The sequence below is a fragment of the Triticum dicoccoides genome, chromosome 6B, assembly GCF_002162155.2.
Source record: "Triticum dicoccoides isolate Atlit2015 ecotype Zavitan chromosome 6B, WEW_v2.0, whole genome shotgun sequence".
NCBI lineage: Eukaryota > Viridiplantae > Streptophyta > Magnoliopsida > Poales > Poaceae > Triticum > Triticum dicoccoides.
In genome coordinates, this window is record NC_041391.1 from 533,347,041 (window position 1) to 533,371,815 (window position 24,775).

A 24,775-nucleotide genomic window follows, 5' to 3' on the forward strand; every position below is an offset into this window, starting at 1 on the left:
TATTTGTGTGGCATTGTATGCCTTATGTATGTATCCCCATCTATTATGTAATGTTGATGTAATGATATCCACCTTGCAAAAGCGTTTCAATATGCGGGTCTATCCTTGGTGGGACCGTCGAGTTCCTTTTGGATAGGGTCGCATATTGGGCGTGACAGCATGCCCCTAGGTGGATAGATTGGTAGGAAAAGACCATCGCTCATCCCCGATCGCCACTTATAAGGAAGACAATCTACAATAAATTATGCTCCAACTTCATAGCATAACGAGAGACTATACGTGCATGCTTTGGGAATCACAAACCTTAACACCAATATTCCTACTAACCACAACTATTTACTAGTACCTACCACATATTATCATCTCTATATCGCAAAACTATTACAAGGAATCAAACATATTATATTCAATGATCCATAAGTTTTATGTAGGATTTCGTGACTAACCATGCAAATGACCAATTCCTTTTGACTCTCTAAATAGATATAAATGAAGCACAAGAGTTTAATTCTTTCTACAAAAGACCATGCTCTAACAAATATAAGTGAAGTGCAATGAGCATTCTATAAATCAACCATGGACTATCTCATACCAGCATGGTGCATAAAAGAAAAATGAAAACTAAGCACAAAGGACGCTCCAAGATTTACACATATCACATGAACGAAACAAAATCGAAAACACATCGATACTTGTTGAAGAAAGATGCGATGCCTTCCAGGGCATCCCCAAGCTTATACGCTTGAGTCTCCTTGAATATTTACTTGGGGTGCCTTGGGCATTCCCAAACTTGAGCTCTTGACTCTCCTCCTTCTCCGCATATCAAGACCTCCTCGATCTTTGATCACTTCATCCACACAAAACTCAACAGAAAGCTCGGTAAGATCCGTTAGTATAATAAAGCAAATCACTACTCTAAGTACTGTTGCAAACCAATTCATATTTTGATTTTGCATTGTAGATACTGTAATATAACTTTTCCATGGCTTATACCACCGATTGAATCGATGGTTTCATCAAAACAGGCAAAACAATGCATCAAAACAGAATCGGTCTTAAACAGGACAGTCTATAGCAATCTGAATATCTACCATACTTCTGGTACTCCAAAATTTCTGAAAAATTAGGAAGAAATAAACAATTTGTATAGCAATAGTGTGCAAAAAGTTTTAGAACCTTTTGAGGTTCCAGTAAAAAAATGAAAATTCAGGCGCTACATCCAAAGTTTCTGTTTCTGCACCCCACATACCAACAAGCAATCTAATCATCCTAAAGGCAAACATTGGCACAATAAATTTACAATACAAAGGATTTGTACAAGGGGATAATTATTTTTGTTGAGAAGTTTCTATAGTTGAGATTCACAAAGTTTCCATGGGCATGAACAAAGTTCAAGGAGCTCCCCCACTTCAACGGTGTTCGTCTTTCTCACTTTCACTTTTCTTTTTGTAAAGTTTTAAGTTCCCCTCTATATTTTTGGTTTTTAAACTTTATAAAAGCAGTCAACAGAATAAAATGACTCTCTAAAACTTCCGGGTTGTCTCCCTGATAGCACTTTCTTAAAGCAATTAAGCTAGGCATAAAGTGCTCAAGTAATGGATCCACCCGGATCCCAAGGTATATCAAAGCCAATTTAAATTAGCAATGATTTGGCATTTAGTAGTGAGCACGAAGCAACATATATCATGCAATGATGAAGTCTAACTCTCTTCCTATGCATCAGCATGTCATAGAAGAACAATTCATGCACATCAAGTAAAGGCCAATACATAGCATAAGCAGTTTCTTGCAATTTTATCGTGTTGGAAACATAGAGAGGTGGAGATATAGTTTCTCTCTCATAATAATTGCAAGTAGGAGCAGCAAGCACATGCATATTATAGTCATCAAAATCATCATGTGTAGTGGTAGAATGCAACCCATCAATGCACTCCTTAATAAGTGCAAACTTCTCTGATATACTGTAGTTTGGAGAATTCAAAAAGACAATAGGGCTATCATGTGTGGGTGGAATAGCAAAAATTTCATTCTTAACATAAGGAACTATAGCAAGTTCATCTCCATAAGCATAATTCATATTGGTATCTTGGCCACAAGCATAGCAAGCATCAAGTTCATCAAAAAGGGATATTTCAAAAGAATCAACAAGATAATAGGAATTATCATAACATTCATCCTTCGGTAAGCATGAAGGGAAATTAAACAATGTATGAGTTGGAGAGTTACTCTCATCAAAAGGTGGGCATGGGTAGCTAATCCGTTCTTCCTCCCTTTGTTCTTCGCTCTCCTCATCATCTTTTTCATCCAATGAGCTCACAGTTTCATCACTTTCTTCTTCCATAGACTCCTACAAAATATTAGTCTCTTCTTGTATAGAAGAGAAGTACTCGATATATTCTTTAACATAAGCATTAGAAGCATAGTTTTCATAGCAATATTTAAGTATGGCAAAATTTCCAGATTTGTAAACAGTAGCATTATACCATAGTGCTTAGGCGAAGCCCTACGCGGATCACATCATCAACATTGTCACCACGCCGTCGTGCTGACGGAACTCTCCCTGGACCTTCTATTAGATCAAGAGTTCGAGGGACATCATCGAGCTGAACATGTGCTGAACACGGAGGTGCCGTATGTTCGATACATGGATCGGTTGGATTGTGAAGATGTTCGACTACATCAACCACATTTACTAACGCTTCCGCTTTCGGTCTTCGAGGGTACGTGGACACACTCTCACCCTCTCATTGCTATGCATCTCCTAGAGATAGAACTTGCGTGAGCGTAGGAATTTTTTTGAAATTGCATGCTACGTTCCCCAACACTTCAACCATTGGTTTAGCAGGTACAACTAATTTTTTTGGTATTTTGCGTTTCCTACCCATAACTTAAGATAGAAAACAAGAGCACAAAATAAAAATTTACTTAGTGATAAAGCAAACAAGGACACACGAGAATATTCACCCCACGCTATTGCTCCCCAGCAACGGCGCCAGAAAAAGGTCTTGATAACCCACAAGTATATGGTATCGTTTGTAGCCTTCTTCGATAAATAAGAGTGTCGAACCCAACGAGGAGCTAAAGGCAGAACAAATATTCCCTCAAGTTCTATCAACCACTGATACAACTGTACGCACACTTGATGTTTACTTTACCTAAAACAAGTAAGAAATTATTTTGCAAGAATAAAACTACGAGTACTTTGCAAGAATAAAACTATGAATAAATTGCAAGGTAATAAAAGTAGATACCTTTTGTCAACCAGAAAGTCATTTGCCCCTAGGCAATCGATAACAAATACTGGTAATCATTCTTGCAATTTTACATGAGGGAGAGGCATGAGCTAACATACTTTCTCTACTTGGATCATATGCACTTATGATTGGAACTCTAGCAAGCATCCACAACTACTAACTATCATTAAGGTCGTGAAACCCAACCATAGCATTAAGTATCAAGTCCTGTTTATCCCATACGCAACAACCCACTTACTCGGGTATGTGCTTCTGTCACTCACGCCACCCACCATAAGTGAATCATGAACATATTGCAATATCCTATAGTGGGGGACCCTCCGTTTGCGCGACACGGAGGACACCATAGGACAACACCATAAATAAAACATACAATCATACCAACCAAGATCACGATCAACCCATAGGACAAAATGGATCTATTCAAACATCATAGGATAGCCAAATATCATTGGGAAATAATATGTGGAGTTGAGCACCATGTTTAAATAGAGATTACAACGGGGAGAAGGGGTGTTACACCACTGCATAGAGGGAGGGAGAGTTGGTGTTGACGGTAGCAAGGTTGTTGATGTAGATCACCATCACGATCCTTGCCCCGGCAGCACTCCGGCACCACCGGGAGAGAGGGGGAGAGAACCCCCCTCCTTATTATTCTTCCTTGCCCCCCTAGATGGCAGCGGAGGGGTGGGAGCCCCTCCGAGATTGGATCTCCCTCTCTGTTCTCTTATGTTTCGTGTTCCCGAGATCTGGCCCTTCATGGTTTCTTAAACCCGGAGATCCGTAACTCCGATTGCGCTGAAATTTTTACACGGTTTTTTCCATAAAATATCTTTCTTGCACGAGAAGAAGGGCCCCAACCGCCTTACGAGGAGGGCATAAGACACCTGGGCGTGCCTGGCACCCCCTGGCGCATCCTAGTGTATCTTGGGGGGCTATGGGCCCCCATTTGCGTTGATTTCACCTCCCAAAAATCACATATATTCCAAAATAATTCTCCATAAATTTTTATCGCGTTTGAACTTCGTTTGATATGGAATTTCTGTGAAACAAAAAACATGCAACAAATAGGAACTGGCACTGGGCACTGGATCAATATGTTAGTCCAAATAAATCATATAAAATGTTGCCAAAAATATGTAAAAGTTGTATAATATTGGCATGAAACAATCAAAAATTGTAGATACGATGGAGACGTATCAACCCGCTAGCCACCTTTATGCAAAACAAGTTGCATGTCAGTCTGTGGAACCGTTCTCATGTGCATGGACATGTAAGGTTGGTCCGGGCCGCTTCATCCCACAATGCCGCCAAATCAAAATAAGACGTTTGTGGTAAGGAGTATGAACATCACCATTCACAACTCCTTTGTGTTGTACTCGTGCATATCATCTACACATAGACCTAGCTCATGATGCCACTATTGGGGATCATTGCATGCAAAACAAAAATTCTACGCACACGCAAGATCTATCCATGGAAATGCATAGCTACGAGAGGGGGAGAACATCTACATACCCTTGTAGATCGCTTATCGGAAGCGTTTATCAACGCGGTTGATATAGTCGTACACCTTCACGATCTGTCCCGACCAAGTATAGAATGTACGGCACCTCCGTGTTCAGCACACGTTTAGCTCGATGACATCCTCGCCTTCTCGATCCAGCAAGAGAGGCAAAGTGTAGAGGAATTCCGGCAGCACGACGGCGTGGTGACGGTGGTGGTGAAGAACAATCTCCGCAGGGCTTCGCCTAAGCACAACAGAAAATATGATGGAGGATAAACTAGAGGGGACGGGGTTGCCGGCACACGGCTTGGTGAATCTTGATGTGTCTTGTGTGCTAGCCCTACCCCTCTATTTATATGTTGAGCCCATGGGTCGAAACTTGGAGTAAAAGCCTCCTCAAAGTTGGTTTTGCCTGAAAGGCAAGAGACCTTCTCGGACTCCAGGACCAGACGTCAGTGTTCCCGACGTCTGGACCCAGACGTCAGGGTTCCCAACGTCTGGACCCAGACGCCAGGGTCCCCGCGTATGGCCCCTGGCCTCCGCAAAACTGCCTTTTGCACTTACCAAAAGCCCCATGGGCTTTACCCCTTGGCCCAAATAAAGTTTTCTCGTACCCGAATATTTCGGGAAATATCCGAAACCCCTTCCACTGAATTCCGGAACCCTTCCAGAGACCAAACACTATTATTTCATATATCAAACTTCACCTCTAGACTATTCCGGGGCTCCTCGTCATGTCCGTGATCTCATCCGGGACTCTGAACAACAATCGGTCACCAACATACATAACGCATATAATACTATATTGTGAACGAACATTAAGCGTGCGGACCCTACGGGTTCGAGAATGATGTAGACATGACTGAGACGCTTCTTCGGTCAATAACCAATAGCGGGACCTGGATGCTCATATTGGTTCCTACATATTCCACGAAGATCTTTATCGGTCGAACCTTTATGACAAATGTGTAGTTCCCTTTGTTTGTCGGTATGTTACTTGCCCGATATTTGATCATCGATATCTACATACCTAGTTCAATCTCGTTACCGGCAAGTCTCTATACTCGTTCCATAATACATCATCCTGTAATTAACTCCTTAGTCACTTTGCTTGCAAGCTTCTTGTGATGTTGTATTACCGAGAGGGCCCAGAGATACCTCTCTGGCATACGGAGTGACAAATCTCAATCTCGATCCATGCCAACTCAACAGACACCTTCGGAGATACTTGTAGAGCATCTTTATGATCACCTAGTTACGCTGTGAGTTTGATAGCACACAAGGTATTCCTTCGGTATCTGGGAGTTGCATGATCTCATGGTCGAAGGAACATGTATTTGACATTAAGAAAGCAGTAGCAATAAACTGAACAATCATATGCTAAGCTAATGGATGGGTCTTGTCCATCACATCATTCTCCTAATGATGTGATCCTGTTTTCAAATGACAAATCATGTCTATGGTTAGGAAACCTTAACCATCTTTGATCAACGAGTTAGTCTAGTAGAGGCTCACTAGGGACATGGTATTTGTTTATGTATCCACACATGTATTTAAGTTTCCAGTCAATACATTCTAGCATGAATAATAAAACTTTATCATGATTTAGAAAATATAATAATAACCATTTTATTATTGCCTCCAGGGCATATTTCCATCAGCGATTCGTACTACCGCTCTACTACCACCCAACTACCGCTGAAGAAAGAAAGAGTCCAATAGCCTAAAAATAAGCGGTAGTGCCCATGACACTGGACTCAGGAAGTACCGCACAAGCGGGACTACCGCTGCCTAGCTTAGAAGATTCAAAAACTCCTAACACAGAAAACAATGGAAACTCCAAAGTTGTGGGAAATTAGAGTGGGTGCATATGAGTATGTGTACATGTTGATTCCACCCTAACCTTTTTGAAGCGGATCCCCTCTTAATAGTACAGTTTTCCTATGACTCAAATCCACCGAAAAGAAACGCCAGAAACAACCATCTTCACTCTATATCACCGAGGGAAATCAATTGTCTTGTGCCATATGATCGAATATCTGAAATGCTCAATGCACATGATTAGTCCGTAAAAGCATTGTCATCAAGGATAATTCATCCTGGAGCCCGGGCTCAGCTGTTCCCGGTCAGCAAAAAATTCAAAAAAAATACTAAAAAAATTCAAAAAATTCCAATTTTTTTTGTGTGGTAGATAATTAGATGCGCGAGGTCCGCTGCAAAAATCAACTTGTTTGGACATTTGAGTAGGTCTCGGCAAAAAAGACAAATCGGGTCAAAATAGTTCATGAACAGTAAACTTTTCTAGAGACCCCGGTTTTGTCTCTTTTGCACAGACTTGCTCAAATGTCCAAATGAGTTGATTTTTGCAGCGAACCTCACACATCTAATTATCTATCACACACACAAAAAATTGAATTTTTTGAATTTTTTTTGTATTTGTTTTGATTTTTCCGTGAGCGGGGGTGCACCTGAGCCCCGGTGCAGATTCGCCGCACTCTGTCATCAATCACTAAAATCAGTACAGGAGAAATATGCCCTAACAACTACAAAACAATTTTATGCTACACATACGAGACGGTTGATTCAAAGTACTTCCATTGATCCCTCCAACAAATACATCGGATTGCAATGCCCTTGCCTCAACCCATGACCTTACCAAACTACTCAGACATGAAGATCATATCACATTAAGAACACACCAAAAAACACATCATGAAGATACATAGATTGGTAATATGCCTTATAATGGATGTTGTGTGTGATACACGATTACAAGTATGACTAGATTGCTGAGAACTATGGTGGTGATGAAGGTTGTGGCTATGGAGATGGGAAATGGCGACGACCAAGGTTGATGAGATGGCTATGATGATGATGACGAAGACTAGCGGCGGTGGCTCAGAACCAAATACACATGTCGAGGTAAAAGAACAACGTGTGTGTAGCCCATGACACGTGGCAGCGGCTAAGCGCATCACGTGGCACATCCCCGCACGCTCGCGCGCCTCCACTGCAACCGACCAGTAGGGGTATCTACCAACTAATTGCCCCCCTAAACCCGAAGACCTCCTATATGACGCTGGTGGCACTGGCGCCAGCTGCCTAACTGGCGCTCAAACGGACAGGTGCACGGGGCGCCCAACAAACCGCGAGAAGGGTGAGCCAGTGTAAAAAAGAAAAATAAACACGTTCCAGTTGACTTCTTCACCAATTGACCATTGACAAGTGGACCAATTAACCACTGATCGGTGACTGAGTTGACCAGTGACTTCAAATAGTTCATAAATTTGGAAAAAGTTCACGAGAATATTTTTTTATGAATTTGAAAAAGATCACAAAAGTTGAGATAAGTTCATGAACTTGAAAAAGTTCGCGAAAATGAAAAAAGATCACAAATTTGAAAAGGTTTGTGAATTTGTTTTTTTTTTGCAAATTTGAATAATGTTTCAAAAGTTTGAATTTCTTTATTGTGATTTTAAAAAAAATCATAAAACTAAAAAAATCATGAATATTTTATAAAAAATAAAAATAAAAAAGAATGAAAAATGTAAAAAGAAAGAAAAAAAACCGACAAACCGTATTAAAAACACCAAAAGAACAGCTCGGCGGGCCTAGACTACCGAACGAGCGGGTATGTGCGCCCGTAAGATTCAGGGTAAACTAGACGATTAACTTGGTCCAAGCACTCTCAGGAGCAAAAACAAGAAGAGTGGCGTCACAGGGAAGGCGGTTGCAACTGCTTGATGGATGGTCATTAGTCTTTTGGGTGGTTCTTATGGTCTAACTTGTCTTCGTGGAATTATTGTTGTTCATGGTCTTGGGCCGAGATACTCTCGTTGGGGGTTCTGTGATGTAGTAGGGTGGGAGTTGGTGGTGTTACGTCTTAGGTATGGGTATAGGGTTGACCGTGCAATGCTAGGGTTACGTACTCTGAGTAGTCCGCATGTGATTGATTTGTATGGATTTTCATCCGTTTTTCATTAATTAAATGGCAATTATTTTTGATTAATTAATCGATGAGCCAAATGTTTTGCCTTTTGTTTTGAAAAATAATCAAAGTCCAAGAACTATCTGGCCCACAACCATATGTAGGCCCAATTCTTTTGCCAGAATTTGGGGATTCTCACGGAATTCGATCTCTACCTAGTTTCTCAATATTTGAGCCACATTTGTTTTACAATCTGTCTAATTAGACATTAATTAAATAGAATTTTAAAATAAATGGGGCTCAAAGATTTCGGAAGAAGCTAGGTAGGAGTCGGATTCTGGGAGAATTCCTAGATTCTGGCAAAAGAACTGGCCGTAGTTCGATCTTGTCCGCGGGCTTAGAAAAATGAAATCACGAAAACCAACAGACATTCATTCTGTGAGATAATCCAGCCGTATCCAATACACGCCCGGAAGACATTGTTGTCGTCTTGAAATGCACGTGACATCGTTTTTCTCTAAAAGATGCACGTGACATGGGGTACAGCACTAGTAGCAGAGCCACAGCCCATTCATCACAGCATCGGTGGTGCTGCCGTAGGTGCATCGAAACGCCGCCACGGTCCCGTGGCTCTTGTAGTACGCTTGGTTTCATAAGCACGCCTTTTTTTTCTAAAGAAAAACAGATGAACTCTGCTTCTCTAGCTGAACCGTTCTACTCCAATATATGCAAACCACAGATTCCATAAAACAAGAATTTCCAGGCTACTTTCTCCAGCTTTGCCTTGCCTTTCCATTTTCTTTTCTGAATGTCTCATGCCTTCCCATTTCATGGCAGAAAAAAAAGATGGGCGGACATTCATTGCACTACCCGCGTCACCGAGGACTTTTGCGAGGCGGAACACGGGTGGTACCGCTGGCCGTCCCGCAGTGCACCGCAGCTTTTTAATCCCCATCATTCATTTCAGCTCACCCCCCAACAGCATCTACGCCCGGCCGCCATATGTAGCAGTATGACAGACAGACAGATAGACGGCAGAGGCGTTGATTACTGAATTACTGACGCACAAGGACGCGAGCGAACCAAAAGAAAAAGGAAAAGACGCGTCCGGTCCGGCGTCCCATCCCGGCCCACTGCCGGCGTGGAAAAACAGACGTGAGCCGGCACGCACAGGCACAGCAGCTCGCATTGGGAAAAAGTTCATTTTAAACCCTGAATTTGTAGGCGTTCGGCGAAATGAACCTCCAAATCGAAATCCCGGTCGATTGCACCCTGAACTTTGCAATCCCGGTCTAAATTAAACCCTGGCTGCAATTAACCGGGATTTGTCTAGCTGATGGGCCAAGGAGCGGCATGTCAGCAACTCAACGCACAGGCTTGATGCATGACTGGGCCGGCCCACCAACCCGCCGTTGTTTTGTTTCCTTTTCCGCGCGACAAAAAAATGTTAAAATTCAACAGCAAGTACCAAGACCCGATCCCACGACCACGGAGACCAACAAAGAGCCATTAGCCACTACACCAAGAACAACAACTTGAACATCACGGTGCAGAAATATATAAGAATAGAAAGCAGCGCTGAGATTGGAAAAACATTTTCGAAAACATTTCTTGAAAATTGCGAGCAGTTTTAAGATGCCGCACTTTTTTGTATTCCATATTTTTGGAAAAGTGAAGGTGTTTTGTAATTCTGATTTCAAAATGAAACATGAACAAAATTTGCAAACCCAAACAGATTCCAAAAACGCGAACAATTTTCAAAGAAAATATTTGAAAAACAAACAAATTACGAAAATCACGAACACTTTTTGAGATTGTGAACAGTTTTTAGTATTTTTAGAAAATATATAACGGGAATGTTTTTAATTTAGCGACAAAAAAGTTAAAACAAAAACTTTTTCAAAATGCGCACAAAATTTGTATTGTACGCATTTTGGAACGCAAACAAAAATGAAAAGGTGGTGGAACATAATTCAAACTCGCGGAAAATATATGATAGCATTTTAAAAAAAAATATTAATAAATGAACTTTTTGTAATATATGTTGAACAAATTCGGAATAAATATTCAACAATTGTGCGATATACACTGCACAAATTTCTAATACAAGATGAACATTTTTTTTAAATGAGTGAACCCGTGAACTTCTTTCAATATTGTTGAACCTTTTCTAAATCTGTGATTTTTTTTCAAAATTTGTAAACTATTTTTATTTTTGAAATTCTAGTTCACAAGTTTATTTTTTTTATCAAACAGCACCAGCATGGGGTCTCATGTTCGAGCAGAGTTTTATTTTTTGTTTTTTAACGAAAAAAATTATGCGGGCCGGCCCAGCAGGGAGTACCGCCCTTGGCGAATTTTTGTTTTTGAATTGAAAAAAATAAAGCGGGCTGGCCCAGCAGGAGCTGGTGTGCGACCTTTGCGAAATGTCCCAATCCCGGCCATCCAAACGACCCGAAGGTTCGATTTAGACCAGGATTGCATAGTTTAGGGTGCAATCGACCGGGATTTCGACTTGGGGGTTCATTTCGCCGAACCTCTACAAATTCAGGGTTTAAAATGGACATTTTCCCTCGCATTGGGAAGCTCGAAGCATCGGCGACGTCGCTCTGTCTGTTCGGCCTCGGCCCCCGTCCTCGCTCGTAGCTGTCTCTCCTCCCCTGCCGCACAAGAGGGCCCTGCTGCGAGATTAGCACGAGACAGCGGCTTCCGTTCCACCAGGTTCGCTCCGGTCTCCCTCCTCGTCACTGCCATGGTCCATGGCTAGCTTCCTGTTGGCCGCCGGGTACGTGTGTGCTTCCCTGACCTTTGCATTCCCACCATTTCTTCCTTCTCTTGCTCGTTCACTGTCGCGGACTCAGCCATGGGAATGGGGGACGGAAGCAAGCTCCGGCTCTGGTGCTCGGCATTCGCCTGCGCGCTGGCGGTCCTCGAGGCGGACGGCTTTTTCGTGGACATTACCTACGTCGAGAGCGCCGTGGCCAAAGGGGCAGGTCAGTCACACCATTGTTGCTTCTCCTTCCCGGCCTCTCGCCAATCTAGCCTGACGTCTGATTCTGCGAATCGTAGTATGTCTGGACGGGAGCCCCCCTGCGTACCACCTCGCCCGTGGCTCCGGCTCCGGGTCGAACAGCTGGTTGGTTCATTTCGAGGTCAGTTATAAAACCCGCTCGGAGCACGTACAGAATTGGTGCCAAGGAACGCTCACCTCAATTCTGTATGCAAATTTTGGCGGCGGCAGGGAGGAGGATGGTGCAACAATGTGACGACCTGCCTGCAGCGGTCGCACACCCGGTTAGGTTCCTCCAAGGAGATGGCCAAGCAGGTTGCCTTCTCCGGGATCTTGAGCAACACCCCGGAGTACAACCCAGGTATACTTCAGTTTCACCACCTGGCCGTCGCATAATTTGTTGTACTCTGCTTCTCTTTGTCAGGTTTGTAGTAGCAGTTCCAAGCTTGAGACTGCCTAAATTTAAATTCACGTGCTTAATGTGTGCGCACTGCAATTTGACAAAGAATAGACTTCTACAACTGGAACAAGGTCCGGGTCCGGTACTGCGACGAAACCATGCTGCGGCCTTTTTCAATGATGTAGTTATGACTCATGTATGCACATTTCATTTTGTTGCTCTTTCTACCTGATTATGTGTACATAAACTAGGAAGCTATGACATGACAACCGATCAATGACCAGTGCCTAAAACAAGACACTTTATATAGTTTATTTCAGGACAGAAAATTGCTTTTGGAGGCAGGCCTCCTTTTGCAAAATTCAAAATTCATCAGAATTCATATTTTTACATTTCAAAAGATTCTGAAAAAATGCAGATATACATGGAGGCATAATGTACATGTGTGTAAATTTTCAGAACAAAATAAGTTGAAATGAGGGCTAGGAGCAAAAAAAAAAAAAAACTGGGTTTTTTTAACACATGATACTATTCATCCTCAAAGTCCAGAAATTTGTCTTTTTATACAGGTCGCATTTCAAGATATTTCATCCTGAATGTTTGCACACATATACATTTCATCCTTGTATACTTGCATATTTTTGGTCAGATTGTTTTGAAACAAGGAAGTTTGGATTTTGAATTTTTCAAAAATAAAGGGCTCCAAAGAGCTCGGTCACCAAAAGGCCCTACTCATTTCAGGACAATATAAGTTTCGAGTTCAGACTGTGGCATAAGTAAAAAACTCTCATGTTGCAAAATAAAATAAAATGCTTTGCACCTATATTTATGCTGTTTTGAATTGTACCTGATTGTGTTGTGTACAAATACCGTAGGGCTCGGCAAAGAATTTACCATCTTCGTGCACATCCAAGGTGCCTGCAGGCATGGTAAGATGCACTTGCAATAGCTACAATGCACACCTAGGGATCAGATTGCACTCCCTTACAAAAACATGTTGCTTGGATGCAGTGCCTTTTTCCTCAGAATGAGGTGAAACAGATTCAGACACCCCTGTTCATCCTGAATGCAGCATATGATTCATGGCAGGTTATCATCAGATATAAACCATTTCTACCTGCAATATGCTTGACAGTTGACACTACCATCCATCAAGGCACTAATCTTCGTCTCTATTTCCACCTGCCCGCATGCAGGTACGGAACATTTTGGTGCCTGGAAGTTCTGATCCTCGCTGGCGAAGCTGCAAGCACGATATAAAACAGTGCTCGGCGAAGCAACTTAAGATTTTGCAGGGTAGGTGCTACTGCCCTTTGATTGACAGGCTAGCTATGAACCTGTGTGTGTATTCAGTCCTGTGTATACTCACCGACAGACGGTGCCGACGCAGGATTCAGGGACCATTTCCTGGAAGCGGTGGAGGCGCAAGGGAACTCACCCACCAGAGGGCTGTTCATAAACTCATGCTTCGCGCACTGCCAATCCGAGATACAGGAGATATGGTTTTCGCCCGGCTCTCCGGTGCTCGGAGACAAAGTAAACACCCTCGCCGTCTTCTCATGCACCACTGAATTTCGTTGGATAAAAGTTTTCCCGGGGCTCAGCCGGCGACGGCCTGGTGTTTGTTTATCTGACGAGAGCTCCTTCTGTCTCACTCTGTCGCAGAGAATAGCAAGCGCGGTTGGGGACTGGTTCTACGGCCGCAGTGGGTTTCAGAAGACGGACTGCCCTTACCCCTGTGACTCCACTTGCCATGTCTTCAAGAACTCCTCCCACACGTAGCAAGTGCAGCAGCCTCGCTTCGTACTACTGTTACCATTGATCACATTATTGTTGCTGTTACATTTGATTGGTGCACCACCATTGGTGCGACGTGCTCGCAACAGGGCACGGCCTGGTAACCGGACATTGATTTTGTTTACAGGAACAGTGTTGCTAAATGTTGACTGAGACATAGTCGATCTATATTCGTGACATCTTGCATGGAGATTCATGCAAAAAAAAAATCTTTCTTATATGTTTCACTTGATCGAGACTTTGTTAAGTCTCAGTCGACTGAGATCTAACCATACCGTTACATAAAATAACAAGTGAAGATGCTGCCTTTTAAAACATTTTTTCATGGTAATATGTGTCTCACTTATATCATAAAGATCATAGTACAAGCCATTTACACGTCTGACTGGAAAAACTGAAAAGACAATAAAAAGCTAGCCTTCGCACCATGAACACCAGCAATGAAAAAAAATTACAATCAGGACCAAATAAACTCTTGGCTTCACACCAACGCCTGGCAACTGCCTTCGGCACCACAACAGCAACACCAGAGGAAAAATTGACAGATCACTTCCTCACCTGAGCTTGACGCAACTCCATCACTAATATGCAGCTTTGCGGACCTCCAAGATGACTCATCAATGATGAAGTCATTGCCGTTGAACGAATCAGACCGGGGCAACACTCCGGACACGCCATCCTCCAAATCTAGCTCCCCTGCATGACTAAGTCGTAAGAGGAGGAAATCATACCTGCCAGCCACGAACCACAAACCCAGTACATGATCCACCATCTTCCAGATGACATCGTTGCATACCACAATTTGCATCCGCTCCTGGACTACCTCCTAAGCTCCGCACCGGCGCTGGAGCAAACGTTGTCACACGGCAAAGCCGAAGGACACAAGTGCACTAAGAGGATGTCGTCGCCGCCACACCATCCTTACTTGAATAGACTGGTTTCTAAATTCATCCCCAACCATAGGACCGACCACCTCGTCGGAGAAGGATCTGAAGCTTCTTTATTCAAAGCCGTCATTGCCACCACCGAAACCAAGACGATGTACGACCCAAAAATCTAAGCTACTAGGGCCTAAAACCTAAAGCTACACGATCCAGATGCTAGATGCTTAAAAAAAAAATAAACCGGATTTTTCTGAAACATCAGTGCCTACTTCTACAGAAAAGACGCCTAATTAAGCGTCTACCTCGTACAAACAAATACCGATGCTATAAAAAATCTGATTTATTTCTCCAAACATCTTTCCTAAGAGCATCTTCAACAGTCGCGCTAAACAAGCGTCGCGCCCCAATTTGCTCATTTTAGCACGCGCGCAATCGCTAGAGTGTCTCCAGCGGGCGCGCAACAACTGCACTGCACGTGCGGCATATAGAGTTGGGCGCGCGGTCCGAATCGTCATCGCGCGCTGCGTATTTGGGACGCCCGCTTTCGCGCGCCGCACACACGAGCGCTCGCGCCGCACTCTCTCCACTGCGCCACCTTCGCCCAGCGCCAGCACCCCCCTCACCCCATCCTACAGCCGCGAACCCTCCACCGTCGCCGCCGCCATCGCCGCCACCACAAACCCTAGCGCTGGGAGCGTTGGCCTCGCCTCCGCCGGAGCTCCTCCGAGCATCGGCCTCGCGCGCGACCACTTCATGCCGCCGCGGATGACCTCGGCGACGGGTGGCATCGCGCCGGCGCCCGCCGTGATGAAACCACGTGCACCCAGCGGGCATGAATTTGAACTTGTGCACATGAACTTTTGGGCACGAACTTGGTTGAATGATGTCGTGGGCATGAATTTAAACTTTTGGGCATGAACTTTTAGGCACGAACTTGGTCGAATGATGTTTGTGATTCAAATTATATGCCATGTGTTTTGTGTTGATGTGTGAAATTTATTTGTGTTCAAAATGAACAAACATGATGAAGCACTGGCTGCTCGCGCGCGCTGCATTTTAGCGTGGCTGCTGGAGCCAGCGCTGTGCGCCGCATCAAGCCTGGCTATGGGCACGCCGCAACCCAGATTTTAGCGCGCTGCGTGTTAGACGCCTGTTGGAGATGCTCTAGACACCTTGCAACTTGCATTGTACGAGAGCTTTTTTAGGGTACCCTGCAGTGATTAAAGACCGTCCATCCGCGAAATCAAACGGCCATGACGGATCTGTGCTGCTGTGATCAGGCCAACAACATGGCGAGCAGTATTAGTAGCACCGGTCGTTCTCGACCACCCAGTATACATGTTCCGAGGGCATTCTGGGACTTCTACGATTCACCTCAAACCGCCACCCCGCCCGTTGTTCTCGTCCGCCAACTCTGGTAGAGTTCCGGTGGTGACTGCCGTGCCTCCTCTTTCTTCTCCAGCCCGCCTTCCCTCACTCAGCAAGCCCGAGTCTCGTTCCTTCGCCGTGCATGGATCCGGCGCTCGGCAGCATGGCGTAGGCCTCGGCCCAGACCGTGCTCTTCTTCTCCAATAGGTCCGACAGCCATGAGGCGTTGGCTTCCGCCCCTCCCATGGCTGGCTGAGCATACCCCACACCGCGCTCATTTTGTCTTTGTTCACAACGACAGGGAGGAAACCACTTTGCGCCATTGTCCATCAACGCATAGGCTTGCCGTGTACCGAAGTTCGTTGTCCCGGCCATGGCGCCTAGGCAGGACGGAGGAGGGCGCTGACGTAGCTGTGGTCGCCAAGTGTTGGTTCCATGTATGTACGTGAGGAGAGCATGGCCGCGATGAGAGCGAGCAGGCGATGCCGATTCTCTGCTATTACTACAAAATGGGATGGCATCTTGGCCCATCAACAATCCCGTTTCAACGGTGGGATTTAATTATAGCGCCAAGCAGTATAGGGTACCATAAAAGAGCTCTACGAGAGCTTTTTTAGGGTACCCTGCAGTGATTAAAGACCGTCCATCCGCGAAATCAAACGGCCATGACGGATCTGTGCTGCTGTGATCAGGCCAACAACATGGCGAGCAGTATTAGTAGCACCGATCGTTCTCGACCACCCAGTATACATGTTTCGAGGGCATTCTAGGACTTCTACGATTCACCTCAAACCGCCACCCCGCTCGTTGTTCTCGTCCGCCGACTCTGGTAGAGTTCCGGTGGTGACTGTCGTGCCTCCTCTTTCTTCTCCAGCCCGCCTTCCCTCACTCAGCAAGCCCGAGTCTCGTTCCTTCGCCGTGCATGGATCCGGCGCTCGGCAGCATGGCGTAGGCCTCGGCCCAGACCGTGCTCTTCTTCTCCAATAGGTCCGACAGCCATGAGGCGTTGGCTTCCGCCCCTCCCATGGCTGGCTGAGCATACCCCACACCGCGCTCGTTTTGTCTTTGTTCACAACGACAGGGAGGAAACCACTTTGCGCCGTTGTCCATCAACGCATAGGCTTGCCGTGTACCGAAGTTCGTTGTCCCGGCCATGGCGCCTAGGCAGGACGGAGGAGGGCGCTGACGTAGCTGTGGTCGCCAAGTGTTGGTTCCATGTATGTACGTGAGGAGAGCATGGCCGCGATGAGAGCGAGCAGGCGATGCCGATTCTCTGCTATTACTACGAAATGGGATGGCATCTTGGCCCATCAACAATCCCGTTTCAACGATGGGATTTAATTATACTGGTCCCCTCGCGCCAAGCAGTATAGGGTACCATAAAAGAGCTTTACGAGAGCTTTTTTAGGGTACCCTGCAGTGATTAAAGACCGTCCATCCGCGAAATCAAACGGCCATGACGGATCTGTGCTGCTGTGATCAGGCCAACAACATGGCGAGCAGTATTAGTAGCGCCGGTCGTTCTCGACCACCCAGTATACATGTTCCGAGGGCATTCTGGGACTTCTACGATTCACCTCAAACCGCCACCCCGCCCGTTGTTCTCGTCCGCCAACTCTGGTAGAGTTCCGGTGGTGACTGCCGTGCCTCCTCTTTCTTCTCCAGCCCGCCTTCCCTCACTCAGCAAGCCCGAGTCTCGTTCCTTCGCCGTGCATGGATCCGGCGCTCGGCAGCATGGCGTAGGCCTCGGCCCAGACCGTGCTCTTCTTCTCCAATAGGTCCGACAGCCATGAGGCGTTGGCTTCCGCCCCTCCCATGGCTGGCTGAGCATACCCCACACCGCGCTCGTTTTGTCTTTGTTCACAACGACAGGGAGGAAACCACTTTGCGCCGTTGTCCATCAACGCATAGGCTTGCCGTGTACCGAAGTTCGTTGTCCCGGCCATGGCACCTAGGCAGGACGGAGGAGGGCGCTGACGTAGCTGTGGCCGCCAAGTGTTGGTTCCATGTATGTACGTGAGGAGAGCATGGCCGCGATGAGAGCGAGCAGGCGATGCCGATTCTCTGCTATTACTACAAAATGGGATGGCATCTTGGCCCATCAACAATCCCGTTTCAACGGTGAGATTTAATTATACTGGTCCCCTCGCGCCAAGCAGTATAGGGTACCATAAAAGAGCTCTTGTACGAGGTCTAGAATCTTGCGGGGCAGCTTCTCTTTGTTTCATTCTCTGCGTCCACTAGAATCTGGCCACACGCTCGCGTTAGCTAGCTCGTCACATGCCAATCGATTTATCGGTCCATCCCGTTTGCTCGGTGATGACGGCATCGGCTACGTAATTTATAAGGTAATTAAGTAGCTGAAGCTTGCAAGCGCTAGCCGCCGCCACCGCCCTTCTCCGACACGTAATTGCTGACGTGTGCTGCTGCGCCTGCACACCTCTCTCTCTCTATAGATGCACCATGCGCCCATGCCAGCCTCACTACTGAAAGCCGGAAGAAAAGAAACCCAGCTGCGTCACTGCATGCGCGCGGGATAGAAGACCTAGTAGCGTATACGTAGGTGAGCGCGCGCAGGTGCAGGCGAAGCTAGCGACGGCATGGCGGCGCACGTGCTGGTGTTCCCGTGCCCGGCGCAGGGCCACATCAACTGCATGCTCCACTTCGCCGCGGGGCTCCTCGACGCCGGCCTCCACGTCACCTTCCTTCACACCGACCACAACCGGCGGAGGCTAGGCCTTGCCGCCGTCAAGGCGGAGGCTGATTCGCCGCGGCTCCGGTTCCTGTCCGTCACCGACGGCCTCCCGGACGATAATCCCCGCACGGCGGGTGACCTCGTCGCGCTCGTGGAGTCCATGATGACGACGACGAGGGTCGCGTACCGTGCTCTGCTCACGTCCCTGCGCGCGGGCGCGCCCCGCGACGATGGCTTCCCTCCCGTGACCTGCGTCGTCGCTGACGGGATGCTCCCGTTCGCGATCGACGTCGCTGAGGAGCTCGGCGTCCCGGCGCTCGCCTTCCGAACGGCCAGCGCGTGCAGCTTCCTCGCTTACCTCTCCGTGCCCAAGCTCGTGGAGCTCGGCGAGGTTCCTGTCCCGGCAGGCGCCGACCTCGACGCGCCCGTCCGTGGCGTTCCGGGAATGGAGGGCTTCCTGCGGCGGCGCGATCTTCCAAGTTTTTGCCGCGGGCACGACGAGTCCGGCGACCTCCACCCCATGCTTCGGATAATCGCCGAATTCAGCGCACACAGCTGCAACGCGCGGGCGCTCATACTCAACACGACCGCGTCTCTGGAGCGGTCAGCGCTCGCGCACATCGCGCCGCACATGCGCGACGTCTTCGCCATTGGCCCTCTCCACGCCATGTTCCAGGAGCCGGCGGCCGGCGGCGCCTTGTGGCGGGAGGACGACGGCTGCACGGCGTGGCTCGACAGCCAGACGGACGGAACCGTCGTGTACGTGAGCTTGGGCAGCCTTGCCATCATTTCGGTCGAGGAGTTCACCGAGTTCCTGTCCGGGCTCGTCGGCGCCGGCCACCCCTTCCTTTGGGTGCTCAGGCCGGACATGGTCGGGGCGAGCCAGAATGCCGTCCTCCAGGACGCCATCAAGGCGGCCGGGAGAGGCAAGGCCCGCGTCGTGGAGTGGGCGCCGCAGCGGGACGTGCTGCGCCACCGGGCAGTGGGCTGCTTCCTGACGCATGCAGGGTGGAACTCCACGCTAGAGAGCGTCACCGAGGGCGTGCCGACGGTGTGCTGGCCCTTCTTCGTGGACCAGCAGACCAACAGCCGGTTCATGGGCGCCGTGTGGGGCACCGGGCTGGACATGAAGGACGTGTGCGAGAGAGCCGTCGTGGAACGGATGGTGAGGGAGGCCATGGAGTCCGTCGAGCTAAGGAGGTCGGCTCAAGCGCTGGCGCAGCAGGTGAGACGGGACATCGCCCAAGGGGGCTCGTCGGCCAATGAGTTCAAGCGGCTCGTCGGCTTCATTAATGAGCTCAGCATCAGCACGCGGTGCTCCACACCAAGTCCGGACAAAGAATGACGGCCAGCCGGCTGGCCGGCATTGGCACCTTGTTACTGGCATCATATCGTTGTTGCTGTGTGAGTCTTGCCAAAAGGCAACGAACATGACAATGCCGATTTGAGATGACATTTGTTGCTGCTAAATCCTTGTGATACCACATTGCACCGTGACAATTCGCTAGGATGTTCAATTGTCACATCTCGCTACCTTGGCTTACCAGTTACTCTCCGTTTTTATTTACTCCGCGTATTACTTTGATCAATATCAAACTTATAAAGTTTATAGATAGAAATATTAACATATATAATAATAAATCAAGATCATTAGATTTATTATTGAATACACTTTCACATCATATAGATTTACTATTGTAAATGTTCATATTTTTTTCTAGACAAAGGGAGTACTTGATTAACAATGACCGAACATCATTGGTGGAATCCGTCACCCCAATTCAGCTTCCTGTTCAGCCGAAGACCCTTCACCTCCCCCGCAAAAAAAAAGAGACGACCCCTCATCGAACCACTATGGTAGTAGGCACAATCACAAGTGTGAAATCAGTCATATGTACACAAATCAAGCAACACAAATGCCACCAGATAACAAAACCTTCATTTCCATATGTTCTGTTTTAATTTTAACAGATGTGAACAATATTTGGTAGAGATTTATAAGTTCAAAAACATTTACAGGAACACACACTAGGGTTTAGGGTTTAATTTTAACAGATGTGAACAGTATTTCGTAGAGATTTATAAGTTCAAAAACAGTTACAGGAACACGCACGCAAGATCTCAGCAGTTAATACATCTTGAAAAGGGTACTACTCAGTGTATTTACATCAGGTACCGAAGCCTAGAAATCTGTATTAGTACATCTATATTCCTAAAAACAGTTGGGGTAGAAAGTTGCTTCTACTTGGATTTCGTTAAGCCTGGTAATCCCAAGGCAAGCACACACCATTTTCATGTGCTTCAATCTCCCATGTTGCCACCACACATTCCCTCTGTCGGACCTTCAGGGGTGGATGTAGCCCCAAGTGTGCTCGGTCCTATATCACACATTTCCAGTTTCATTTAGGAGAGTGGACAAGACTCAAGGGTACTTTGCATCTGATTATACCCAGATACAGAAATGTATTGCCCTGATGTATCCCTCTCAACTTTATTATCTCCGATGTCAGTGTTTAGTAAAGCCGTGGCACCAATTATCCTTCGATCCCATCCATCGCACCAATTATCCTTCGATCCCATCCATCCTTATGCCCTGACGTTCCTGCAGAGACTGATGCTCAATTTCTCCCCCAGAAATACAATACTGCATACTTTTGATTTACTTAGTTGTAGAACAATAGCGTGTACTGGTTCTTCAATGCACTAGTACCACCAGTCAAATAGGCACTCTAGAATCAAACTCCTCCATGTCGCCCAACTAAAACATATGCACCTCACATCATCATACAAGTAGTAGGTCAAGCTTCAGCGCTAGGTATTCTGGATCTCCGAAAATCCAGCAAGGCTTTGCGACTGCGTTGGCATTTCTTCAGTTGGACAGATCACCAAGCCCCAAGATCTTCTCGGATGCAGCATGGAAAATCAAGAAAATTCCAGGATCTCAAGCACAAGAGGCGACAGGAATAGGAGTGTATTGTAAACTTCAGAATTTGCATCACATTGATACTGTGTTGATACAAGCATCCATGTCGGTGACTCCAACTGTCTTACAAGCTGAAGCTGCAGCTCTCAACTTAGCAGGGAAGGTGGCCAGCTTACTGCAGATCCAACAAGTCACATTCTTAACAGACAGCTTGACATTGGCAAAAGCAGTTGTGGCCTCCTCTTTACAGAATCCGCAGGTCCCTTGGGAGATTAGAGTGCAAATTGCAGATTTCCACAAAATAATACAATTTCTATCCCATGCAGTGTATCATATTAAAAGAGATATAAATGGGGTAGCGCATAACTGTGCTCATCAGGCAATTAGACAATCTTTGTCTAGGCCTATCTTTACTTGCACTAATTCTTCTCATAGAAATAGCTGCTGTCCAGTTGAGTCCATCTTCCAAACTCTTTGCTCGCAGGGCTATGTAATCACTGCTGTACAATGTCTATGAGATGAACGCCTCTCTCTGTTCAAAAAAAAAAAAAACAAGCCTTGGCATGATACTGCTATCCCTGGCGACATAACAGATCAATGTCTCTTTGATGCTTGCACCAAGAATCATCTCGGAATGAAAAGAAGACAAGCTTCTAGATCTCTAGATGGCTGCATGGCAAAGCCCCAATGGAAATTGCGCCTTCACATTTATTTTAAAGCTGAGTCACGGGAAGATGTTGATGTTTTCAGAGGGCACCTGAACGGAGCATTGATGCAAGTCATGCACAGGATCACCTCGCAACTCAGCTGCAAATCCACCCATCTGGATTGCCCTTCAGGAAGTTAAGCTCAGCCAACACAAGGATTCCATCTCATGGAAAACAACTAACAACCTTACACCGCACCTGATGCAAATGGTGTCGGGGACGATGGTTTTGTGGAAGAGGTCACCTTGGAATTGAGGCAGTCCTTGAAGAGTAGCCAGCCGAAGACCTGCGCCTTGATGGGGACACGGGTTGCCCGAATGAGACGGGCATTAATGTCATGGTTGGGCTGTCCAATGAGGAGATGGTAGATGTTCTTGCTGGAGAACGGAAGCCCGTGAGTGAGGTACCTGTCAGCGGCCACAGCGTTGTGGTTGAAATCCTGCAACGAAGACAACACAACAGCTAGCTCGGCAGAGGCAACCGCGGTAATGCAATTTCGCAGGTTAGCTAGCAATCCGTTCTGCATGAGTTGCGAGACCAAAGTAGTGGGATTGGTAAAGCAGGAGTATAAGTGGGGAAAGGTTAAGGAGAGGGGTTGGAAGAAGATCCAACTATCAGGCCAAAAGAAGGTGGAGTGGGTTTCGAAAGACACGACGCATATCTTCCTCACTCCATTATCATTATGGAAAGCATACGTTTATCACATGTCACCAATATGGTATTTTGCATCCACTGAGACACGCCAGTTATGTAACAACAGCCGATTGTTTGCATCATGAGTTCATGACAACCGCTGAACTGACAGTGTTCTTCGCAACAATTACATCAGCCTGCAGAAGGTACAGAATTGTTTCGCATTTTTTAGATAAAACATGAGTACACCATTGTCATGGACAAATAAAATATCCAGTGTGTTGCAGATTTCCATAAAAGACAAGAAGAAATTCCATTATAGTGCACACAAGTGTAGAGCTTCCAATATATAATCATCATGAACCAATAAAATTAACAGTTTTGCTAAAGCACATCTAGATGTGCCATAAGTATTCCACAACTAAGTCCTACATCATTGATCTTACCCAGATATTCGTGTGGATATTTTCTTTTTTTTCTTTTCCTTTCATTTTTATACTTGATTGAGTCACTTAGATGTGCAATAATCAGGGCACATCTAGATATGCCCTAGACAGACCCATTAATTATACTATAAGTTACTTGACTGAATACAACAGTGAATAGCATAAATCTGCAGTTAACCAAGAGAATGAGGCTATTACTGACCATGGACTTTAAGTAGTAACAACTCTGGCCTGATATAGAGAAAACCACCGGTATCAATCACAATACAGAAGAAAGGAGCAAGGAAATCCATAAATAAATATCAGAAGTACTAGCCCATGCAGGCGCACTGGTTGTCGAAATTCACTCCTCATTTTGATAAGACCATGACCTGAAACATAAATAGGAGAGCATTATTGATAAGGAAGTTAAGACAAATTCTCCTAAGATCCTCCAAATTTAGAGTAAAAGAAAGATTCTAGAAAGCAAAGAGAGGCATCAAATCATCAATGCAGTGCCACTTATCAATGTTAGTGATTTTTATAAAGTAAAACTGTTTTTTATTGCAATATTTGCAGTTTTAATCTAAAAACAAATGAGCTCCTTTTTTTCATAGCTTCCTAATTTTCTGGTGCAGTTAGAAAAGGATCCTCTTAACTCTGAATAATGGAAAAGGTTTAAGTTTTTGAACCACAGATTTCCTGTTTGTTATTTGGATACCAACCAGGTAATTGCAGAGTAACAACAACAATCCGCTAACTGACAGTCGTTCAGCTCTTCTTTCAGGACACATCAATCCATCTATCGCAGATCAAGCTATTGTACCTAAAGCCAAAAGCTAATTATGTATTCTTTGTTTAGGTCATGAAGCAGAGAGTAGAAACTGTATACATTAATGAATACCTTTAATTAACCATTATATTTTACTTTCTACCTCTGAAAAGTACAAAAAATCATGTGTGCATCCACTATTTTAAACGAACCTTAACTGGGCCAATATCTAAAAGAGCTTCAATACCACTCACATAGGAAATTACTTGCCCTATACAACCATAATTTCATCTGAAACAGAAAAAAAAAATCAAAACCTCATATTATAGAGTAGAATCCTTTTGTCTAAATGTCTTTCCTCATTCTTCTTTGAGTTCCCCATAGCTTGCATTTTATTAGCCCACTGAAAATGAAAACTGCCATTAAGGTGCTCCTAACAGAAATATAAAAAGAAATCAATTAAAGTATAGAT

At 45.7% G+C, this 24,775-nt stretch overlaps 2 protein-coding genes and 1 pseudogene across 9 annotated transcripts in view; 2 read left to right on the forward strand and 1 right to left on the reverse strand.

Annotated features, from left to right (window-relative positions):
• The first annotated feature begins 11,267 nt into the window (after nt 1-11,267).
• LOC119320357 lies at nt 11,268-14,123 on the forward strand (annotated as a pseudogene).
• A 4,528-nt stretch (nt 14,124-18,651) lies between these two features.
• LOC119320356 (myricetin 3-O-rhamnoside 1,2-glucosyltransferase UGT709G2-like) lies at nt 18,652-20,406 on the forward strand. Its single transcript, XM_037594467.1, has one exon. The coding sequence runs from the start codon at nt 18,749-18,751 to the stop codon at nt 20,186-20,188; it is 1,440 nt and encodes a 479-aa protein (XP_037450364.1). The 5' UTR covers nt 18,652-18,748; the 3' UTR covers nt 20,189-20,406.
• A 558-nt stretch (nt 20,407-20,964) lies between these two features.
• The window catches only part of LOC119323047 (transcription termination factor MTEF18, mitochondrial-like), a 9,303-nt gene continuing 5,492 nt past the window's right edge, over nt 20,965-24,775 (reverse strand). For all 8 annotated transcript variants that reach the window (XM_037596622.1, XM_037596619.1, XM_037596625.1 and 5 more), the window contains 3 exons: nt 23,755-23,923; nt 22,672-23,303; nt 20,965-22,589 (listed from right to left, as the gene is read on the reverse strand). The gene's annotated coding sequence lies outside the window, so the exon portion shown is untranslated. The remainder of the gene's footprint in view (nt 22,590-22,671; nt 23,304-23,754; nt 23,924-24,775) is intronic.